Source organism: Mytilus californianus, unplaced genomic scaffold (genome assembly GCF_021869535.1).
Source record: "Mytilus californianus isolate M0D057914Y unplaced genomic scaffold, xbMytCali1.0.p SCAF_3, whole genome shotgun sequence".
Taxonomy (NCBI): Eukaryota; Metazoa; Mollusca; class Bivalvia; order Mytilida; family Mytilidae; genus Mytilus; species Mytilus californianus.
The window spans coordinates 117,668,131-117,678,456 of NW_026262679.1; the positions used below are offsets into that span (position 1 = coordinate 117,668,131).

Genomic DNA, 10,326 nt, shown 5'->3' on the forward strand with positions numbered 1-10,326 from the left:
CAACAATGAGCAAAGCCCATACCGCATAGTCAGCTATAAAAGGCCCAGAAATGACAAATGTAAAACTTTTCAAACGTGAAAACTAGCGGCCTGATTTATGTATAAAATAATGAACGAAAAACAAATATGATATACAGCAACACACGACAACCACTGAATTACAGGCTCCTGACTTGGGATAGACACATACAGAATGTGGTGGGGTTAAACATGTTAGCGGGCGCCCAACCCTCCCCTAACCTAGGACAGTTGTGTAACAGTACAACATATGAACAAACTATAAAAATCAGTTGAAAAGGGCTTACCTAATCAGATAGATACAAAGCAAAAACAAGTAACAAAAACACAGAGTGGACGTGGTAGGGTACTTATACATCCCCACAACAAAAAGACACTAAGTACAGATCTGAGAGTACTCGCAGTTACTGACAGCTAGTTCAAACTCAATAACAACTAATAAAAAAAGCATGCATCTAAGACTAAAATATCAATCAGTACAAATCCAACATCCAATGGATTTAGTGTAAAGACGTCATAAACAGTCAGAGGAAAACATGACCTCGTGCAAAGTTTCCATTCGATATTCAAAATGATGATAGAAAGGCGTACAATTGTGAAACACAGTAACTCGCACAAAACAAAGTTAAAAAAATAAGTAATGGCCTCAGTGATCTCATGGTAGCATTATCGCCTCGAGTGCGGAAGGTCGTTCGTTCTTCGCCAAGCACGTGGCGTTTTGAAGTAGAAGAAAGGCTGATAAGCTCGGAGTCAGAATCATGTGTCCGTGTTGGGTGACATGTCTACCTGCTGAAAGTTAACATGTGAGATTGCACGTTAAAAATCCGGCTCAGCATGTCAACTATCACCCAGTTTTAAAACATGATCGTATGCAAATATAGAGCACTGCATTGCCTTCAACAATGAACAAAACACATACCTCAACATAAGATATGCAAGTCCCCGGCATGACAGCGGATAAATTTTTTTTTATGATAAAACAATAACCGAAACAGAAAGCAGATATGGCAGTCGGCAACCATCGACAGTCTACGAATAACATTCTCCTGGATGTTTTTGTTTTAAAAAATATTTTCTCTTGTTTCTTTTGTAGGCACGGAATTTAAAGAATAATCAATGTTTAGACAATCATAGCTATTTATTTCAAGCACCGGAAGCGCTTTATGTGGACACATGCCATTACAAACTGGCAACTCAGGTAATGATGTTGATATTTTCTTGATCCATGCCTAGACAATCAAAGTTTTCTTAATTGTATTTAGACAATGCTATAAACTCAATGCAGATGACCGTTAATTTGGTTTAAATAAACTATGTTTAGCACAATAATTTGGTTTGACAGCACAAGGTCTAAAAAGTAAAGCAACAAAACAGAAGAATATTCAAAGCAGCGGATTGGTTCTGATGAGTTTAAAAATATACTTTTTGTATAAATGATAATTAACATTAAACATCAAACATTTATATACTTTTGGACGTGTTCAGCAAAACTTGGAATATATAGTTCTTAAAATATTTGATTGTCCGAATTGTTTTGAGGTTCGTGGTGAGGGATGGTATTAGTTTGGGTCAGTTTGCTTAATAATAATAAGTTTCCAGATGATTATAACGTTTGACGGATAATGTTTTGAATGATTATTTCGAATTTACTATAATGGTAGTGAAATATAGTTTTAAATGAGTTTGGCATTATTAATGGACGCTATACTATTTTGATTGACCGTTAATGACCACACGATATATGAACGTATTTAAAACTGACATCTTGCATCGTGCGTCACCGGTGAATCTTTTGTAGACGAAACGCGCGTCTGCGATACAAAAGTATAGGCAGGAATCTTTTTTATCTTCTGGATTGTTTTTTTTTATATAGAAAAAAATCACAAAAGGTACAAGGGTTATAGTGTATTGCGCCAGACGCTAATTTCGCCTACAAAAGACTCATCAGTGACGCTCAAATCAAAAATGTTGAAAGGCCAAATCAAGTACGAAGTTGGAGAGCACTGATGACTTAACTTTCAAACTATTTCTGTAATAGAAAATCGTTTGTTTATAGACATACTTTTGAAAGCCTTTGTTGATATCAAGAGTTATTTTGTTATTATTGAGTAGTGATTAGGTTGCAGTTCAATATCTCTTTAAATTCATGCCTCTACCTGTTTTTGAAAATTCAGGGGTTTTCATGGACCAAGGAGAGACTTCTCCGAACATCTTTACAGTGTGTGGTTGTAAAAGACATGCAAGAAGGTACCAGGCCGATTTTAGAAGACTGTATTATAGGTCCTCGTGATCAATGGGACCACAAAAAGGTCTGTATTAGGTTTTAGAAGACTGTATTATAGCATTTAGGCCCTTGTGATAAATGGAACTATAAACAAGTCAATATTTTGGTGTAAAAAGACTGTATTGTAGGTGCTTTTTATGAGTTCGCGTGATGAATTGGACCATTACAAGGTCATCATTCTGTTATAGGCACTCGTGCAAAATATGACCATACAAATTCAGTTTTTCTGTGTTTAATAAGATTAATAGTACTAATGTTCCTGCATCAGAGGCGCATTTCGACAAATAATGTCTCTTCAGTGACTCTCAAGGCCAACATATTTGAAAATTCAAAACCTAATACAAACGTTTATGAGCTGACGAAACCAAAAAACAAAAAATACAAAAACAACATACATATAGCCAAAGCCGGGCAAGGAATACGAGCTTCACATGAATGAGATATATATTCCTTAACACAAAATAATTTCCAAAATTTAAAACAGTGAATTTTAATTCAACAATATCCGTATTTTCATACTAATACAGAGGTACTGCCTACTGGGCCGGTGATACCCTTGGATACTTACAGTTCACCAGCAGAATTATCGACCAGTGGTAGGAAAGACTGAATTATAGGTGTACGTGATATACATGATCGCTAAAACATCAGCATTCTAATGTGAAAAGATGAATGGCTGTATTTTCATCGAGTGGCAAATCAGATGAATATTCAGGATATAATGTTAACGCGATATGAACTCTGCTTTGTACTAGACCGACATGCTCATCCAAATTTTAAACTTCCTAGTTCACATCATAACAGTCCACTGAAAGACATGTTACCGTACATAGACACATTATTCTGACCCCGAGCCAATCAATGACCGTTAATAAATCAGTACCCTGACATGAAAAGACTATTGCAGTTGCTCGTTATGAATGTGACCGTTAATATATCAGTGCCCTGATATGAAAAGACTATTGCAGTTGCTCGTTCATATCAGTTCCCTGACATGACAAGACTATTGCAGTTGCTCATTGTGAATGTGACCGTTAATACATCAGTACCCTGACATGAAAAGACTATTGCAGTTGTTGTTGTGAATGTCACCGTTAATATATCAGTACCGTGATATGAAAGACTATTGCAGTTGCTCGTTGATATCAGTACCCTGACATGAAAAGACTATTGCAGTAGCTCGTTGTGAATGTAATCGTTAATATATCAGTACGCTGACATGACAAGACTATTGCAGTTGCTCGTTGATATCAGAACCCTGATATGAAAAGATTATAACAGTTGCTCGTTGTGAATGTGACCGTTAATATATCAGTACCCCGACATGAAAAGACTATTGGAGGTGCTCGTTGTGAATGTGATCGTTAACAAATGAGTACCCTGACATGACAAGACTATTGCAGTTGCTCGTTGATATCAGTACCCTGACATGACAAGACTATGGCAGATGCTCGTTGATATCAGTACCCTGACATGACAAGACTATTGCAGTTGCTCGTTGTGAATGTGACCGTTAATACATCAGTACCCTGACATGAATAGACTATTGCAGTTGCTCGTTGTGAATGTGATCGTTAACAAATGAGTACCCTGACATGACAAGACTATTGCAGTTGCTCGTTGATATCAGTACCCTGACATGACAAGACTATGGCAATTGCTCGTTGTGAATGCGACCGTTAATACATCAGTATCCTGACATGTAAAGACTATTACAGTTGCTCGTTGTGAATGTGACCGTTAATACATCAGTACCCTGACATGAAAAGAATATTACAGTTGCTCGTTGTGAATGTGACCGTTGATACATCAGTACCCTGACATGAAAAGACTATTGCAATTGCTCGTTGTTATGTAACCGTTAATAAATCAGTGCCCTGACATGAAAAGACTATTGCAGTTGCTCGTTATGAATGTGACCGTTAATATATCACTGCCCTGACATGAAAAAACTATTGCAGTTGCTCGTTGATATCAGTACCCTGAGATGACAAGACTATTGCAGTTGCTCGTTGTAAATGTGACCGTTAATACATCAGTACCCTGACATGAAAAGACTATTGCATTTGCTCGTTGTGAATGTGACCAATAATATATATCAGTACCCTGACATTAACAGACTATTGCAGTTGCTCGTTGTATGATCGTTAATAAATCAGTATCCTTACATGAAAAGGACTATTGCAGTTTCTCGTTGTGAATGTGACCTTTAATATATCAGTACCCTGACATGAAAAGGACTATTGCAGTTGCTCGTTGTGAATGTGACCGTTAATATATCAGTACCCTGACATGAAAAGACTATTGCAGTTGCTCGTTGTGAATATGATCGTTAATAAATCAGTACCCTGACATGAAAAGACTATTGCAGTTGCTCGTTGTGAATGTGACCGTTAATAAATCAGTACCCTGACATGAAAAGACTATTGCAGTAGCTCGTTGTTAATGTGACCAATAATATATCAGTACCCTGACATGAAAAGACTATTGCAGTTGCTCGTTGATATCAGTACCCTGACATGAACATACTATTGCAGTTGCTCGTTGTGAATGTGACCGTTAATGTATCAGTACTCTGACATGAAAAAACTAATGCAGGTGCTCATTGTGAATGTGACCGTTAATATATCAATACCCTGACATGACAAGACTATCCCAGTTGCTCGTTGTGAATGTGACCGTTTATAAATCCGTACCCTGACATGGAAAGACTATTGCAGTAGCTCGTTGTGAATGTGACCGTTTATATATCAGTACCCTGACATGAAAAGACTATTGCAGTTGCTCGTTGATATCAGTACCCTGACATGCACAGACTATTGCAGTTGCTCGTTGTGAATGTGACCGTTAATACATCATAACCTTGACATGTAAAGACTATTGCAGTTGCTCGTTGTGAATGTGACCGTTAATACATCATAACCCTGACATGTAAAGACTATTGCAGTTGCTCGTTGTGAATGTGACCATTAATTCATCAGTACCCAGACTATTGGAGGTTAAATTAAAATTTATGAATCTATATAACAACGCTATAAACTCTTCATTGATTTAATATATTTGAACGTTTGACTTTTTTTCAGAGTGGCTTTCTCAAACATATCAAAAGTGGATTTTGTCTGGATCATGATGGTCAAGGTCCAATAATGCGTGCTTGTAACAGTCAGATAGTTACACAGCATTGGCAGTTTAACCATTATAATTACTGATAGTCATACCATTAGTCTTTCAAACTGTTATTCCCAATTAACAGATTTTTGATTGTTTGTTTTTGTTGGTGTATTATAAATATTTTTTTTCATTTTCTACCTATAACAATATGTAACATGTTCATTTTTGTAAACATTTTCAAGATTATTTTACATTCATCCATTCACCTAAATCAAACGATAGTTCATATATGTACCAAGTTTTAGGTTTTAGTTAATCAGAACTACTCCTTGTGTAAATTTATGATCTCTAAAATCCACCTTGCCTTTTATAACCTTAAACGTATCTATTTGTTTGTTAGTAATGAACCCTTAGCTTGCACCTTTGTTTTTGAGATTGAACGACAACAACACCATAGACTGACCATGGTTTTCGCTAGTCTATGTATCTCACCTGCTTACATCCTTTTCAAGTTATTTAAGTTTGGCTCTGCGTGCCTAATGCTTTTCAAAAAGGATTCCTTTTGCATTTAAACAGACACTTTATTATTGGGTTTTACAGTTTTAAAGATACTTTATGATTGTTAAAGTTTTTTTTTAAGATTTACTTGATTGGAATAATCATCTCTTTGTAAACATACCTGTATGTCTTCTCCTGTTTTTGGTATCTGAGTATCCGTCTCCTTGATTCAAATCCGCTACCTTCCTCAATTCGTTCATACATCCATGCAGTTGGTGCTGTAAAAAGACTTCCAAATATGTGTTCAAGACTGAAAATGTATTGTAGTCCTGTTAATATATTTTTAAAGATCAGATTTGTTATTGAATTGGAAATTGTGTTTGCATGTTGCAAGATCAAATGTATTATGCCCAAATAAATTGATAAAAAACGGTATTTATTAGTTAAGGGTTTAAACTGTTACAAAAAAGAATTAGTTTTTACTGTGTTCTTTTTTGTACCAATAAATGTTAAATCAGTTCATAAGGTTTTTTTTTATCTTTGACTTTCTTGATCGTTATTAATGCGTCACAAATATGTTGTTAATGTCAGTATAAAACATTTTTAAACAATATTTGTATCTATTTTGCAAAATGTTGTTTTTGCTAAGTCTTTTATTTTTGTTCTGGTATGTAAAATCATATTTTATGTAAAATATGCCTCCGCCTTCCATGAATATATTCAATTTATAATTCATGGAGCTATTTATCTAAAGCAAACTGGTTTATAAGTTAAGAATGTTTTCAAAACACGTTGATGTCTTAATTAGGTTTCAATTTTTTTCTTTACAGAAGTTCGACAAAAACAAGCGTTTTGGTTAACTCATTTAGAATTTATCATTATTCATATGAATACATTACTGTTTTTTCATGAATTAGTATACATTATGCCGTTGTATTGCCTCATAACTGCATATTTAATTGAAATGCCAAGTTTTGTGTCTGCTAAAATTAAAAAAGAAAACATGTAAAATAGCCAAACACTTGCATGCATGCTATATCATGTTAACATTTTCTTACTCTACAAGAGAATTAAGACTTTGATAATTTGATAAAACTTAGTTATCACAATTAATGTTAATATAAGGATAAAGCGATGTGGTACATGTATGACTTAAATCATTATTGAATTCATTGTACATTAAATCCATACCCCGATGATCCTAATAGTGATAATGCATGATGGAGAAACTGTTATAGTAACCTTAACTTTTAACAATGATTCAGTTTGACTGTTATAGTAACCTTAACTTTTAACAATGATTCAGTTTGACTGTTATAGTAACCTTAACTTTTAACAATGATTCAGTTTGACTTATTTCGATCGAAAAGTAGACCTTTCATTAACATAAAAATCTATTTCAGTACTCCGACCAGTTCAGTCGGTTATTGTTCTTTTTGTCGTTGAATAAGTGTGTAAATGATTACAATGTGTATGAAATGTAATTGATTCAGGTAGGATTTGTTGTATTTTGTTATATGATTGATATGATTGTGTTATGCAACATTCAAAAGGGTGCTTTCTGGGAATTTATTTATTGTATTATTGTTATGCAATATTGTATTGTTATAAAATAAAACAATTCTGTTCTTATGTTCTTTTTCTTGACACCATATTTTGAACTACTTATATCAAACCAGCAACTATTTTTAAAAAATCTCGAACCGGGTGGTGAACTTGTCCCGTTTCTTCAAAAATATTAAAAAATTACATAATCTTTAGATAACATGTAAAAACTCATCAAAGATTCCAGGCTTTTGATTTGGTACGTCAGACATCTGTTTCATTTACATAAGACTCATAAGTGACGCTCGAATCAAAACAGTTAGAAGGCGTAGGTGTGATATCGATTTCTGTCCAAACGACCCTTGTTTTATGATAACCATTTGTTGGATGCTTTCTAGATCAGAATATTGAAGTTAAGATATATAAACCATTTAGGAACATCAAAACCAAAGATAGTCAAGCAGAAACGCAGAACCACCGAAGGTCAATTTTGTCTGAGATGTTTGAAAACGTGATTTCCTTTTCATATTTGTTAAAATACCAAATCACTGACAAATTGGCTAGTGATTCTGTCTTTCTATATATTTAAAATATACACATTTTTGTCGAGCCTGCGAATTTTGTCGCAAAAACGAGACATAGCGTTCCTACATTCCGTCGTCGTCGTCGCCGTCGTCGGTGACGTCCACAAATATTCACTCTGTGGTTAAAGTTTTTGAAATTTTAATAACTTTCTTAAACTATCCAGGATTTCTACCAAAATTGGACAGAAGTTTGTTTATGATTATAAGATAGTATTCAGAAGTAAATTTTGTAAAAATAATCCTATTTTCCGTTTTTTACTTATAAATGGACTTAGTTTTTCTGCCAGTTAACATTACATTCACTCTGTGGTTAAAGTTTTAAAATTTTTAATAACTTTCTTAAACTATCCTGGATTTGTACCAAACTTGGACAGAAGCTTTTTTATGACCAAAAGCTAGTATCTAGAAGGAAATGTAAAAATTTATTTCCTGTTTTTCCGTATATAACTTATAAACGGACTTAGTTTTGTTTTTCTCCCAGTTAACATTACATACAATCTGTAGTTAAAGTTTTAAAAACATTTATTAGATTCATAAACCATTCTTGATTTTTACCAAACTTGGACAGAAGCTTCTTACAATCAAAAGATAGTATCTATAGGAAAATTTTTAATAATTTTTCCCTCATTTTTGTTGAGCCTGTGAATAGCAGCAAAAGTAGGCGAGACACTGGGTTCGGCTGGACCCTTACGAATTTTTTTTTTAAGATTCGGTGCATTTTAATGGTTGTCATATCGGTCAGACACCTGCGTTTTATTGAGTGCAATATGTCGACTTCTGGATGTTTTATTTTGTTCTGTCACATGGATGTATATCCCGCATCGGCTTTGTTCACCTTAAAACCTTTGTAATTGTACAATTATATGAATACATATGTGTCATCAAGTTGTTGACATAGAAATATAACTTTAGAACTCGTATCGTATGAATTTAAATAAAAAAAAAATAAAAAGCCGTCAATACAAAGTCCGACAATAGCGTTTCCTTTTTTTATCAAAAAGAACACAAGATAACGAGGGCTTATTAAAAACTACAACTTAAAAAGATAAACAACATAATTGTCAAAAGAAAAATGCAAACGGACAAACATGCAACGACTCACTCATAAATAAAGAAACACTAACCACATAAGAACAATGATTAATTCCAGAAGAGTAAACAGTTTCTGTTTCACTGATAGCACCCGTTTTCTTGCAAGTACAAATACAGAAATAAGTTGCTGAATGAATAAAATATCGACAAACATATCAGAACTCATCTGTAACAAAAGTATACGATATCAGTCAAATAGATTAGGATGGCATCCGTATATGTCAAAACATGATTTATACTTTATTATTTAAAAATCATTGTTTCAATAGTTTTCATATAAGCAGCAACCCTCTATGAATGTGCTACTAAATTAGTGCTACATAGACATGGAAAGTTCACACTTGGACAATTGAACTCATCTCTTTTGTTGTAAAATTTAGTATATTGTTTACAATCAATGCATCACGAGAACATCACCTCTTTATAGTGATTAATGTGTATTCTTTGTGGTGATAGTGATAATTCGTACTTGATGTATTGAAAAAGGTAAAATAACAAAAATACCAAGCTCCAAGGGAAATTCAAAACGGAAAGTCTTTAATAAAATGGCAAAATCAAAAGCTCAAACACATCAAACGAATGGAAAACAACTGTCATATTCCTGACTTGGTACAGGCATTTCCTTATGTAGAAAATGGTGGATTAAACCTGGTTTTATAGCTAGCTAAACCTCTCTCTTGTATGACAGTAACATAGAATTCTATTATATTGACAACAATGTGTGAGCAAAATAAACAGACATAAAAGGTAAAAATGTCAAACATTGGGGTACAACAGTCAACACTTTAATATAATCGTAATTACCATTGAAGGATAACAGGTTTATCACAAAGAGAGCAGGACTATTTCAACCAATGTCACTTTAATATCCTCTTCAAATTCGCTTTAAATATCTGACTTTTATATATAAAAAATGGATGTGGTATGACACTATGATCTAGGTAACTATAGGTCACCGTACGGTCTTCAACATTGAGCAAATCCCATACTGTACAGTCAGCTATAGATTAATAGGCACTGACATAACAAATCATAACGTGTAAAGTTCAGTATATTGTATAAGTGTTGCAAATTGTTGGAGGTATTAGGATAACCTGATCTCATTCCCATCTCCGTCCGTGGTTTTTGGTGGATATTTATCTCATTGGCAATCCTACCATTACTCCTTGTTTTTAAATGCAATGAACACAAGGA

General features: G+C 34.0%; 1 protein-coding gene across 2 annotated transcripts in view; it reads left to right on the plus strand.

Moving 5' to 3' along the window:
- Nucleotides 1-7,543, plus strand: part of LOC127735940 (polypeptide N-acetylgalactosaminyltransferase 1-like) — an 81,102-nt gene extending 73,559 nt beyond the window's left edge. For both annotated transcript variants that reach the window (XM_052246389.1, XM_052246391.1), the window contains exons 8-10: nt 1,112-1,216; nt 2,193-2,327; nt 5,386-7,543. In XM_052246389.1, the coding sequence (XP_052102349.1) occupies nt 1,112-1,216; nt 2,193-2,327; nt 5,386-5,511 (366 nt within the window). In that variant the 3' untranslated portion in view covers nt 5,512-7,543. The remainder of the gene's footprint in view (nt 1-1,111; nt 1,217-2,192; nt 2,328-5,385) is intronic.
- The last annotated feature ends 2,783 nt before the right edge of the window (nt 7,544-10,326 follow it).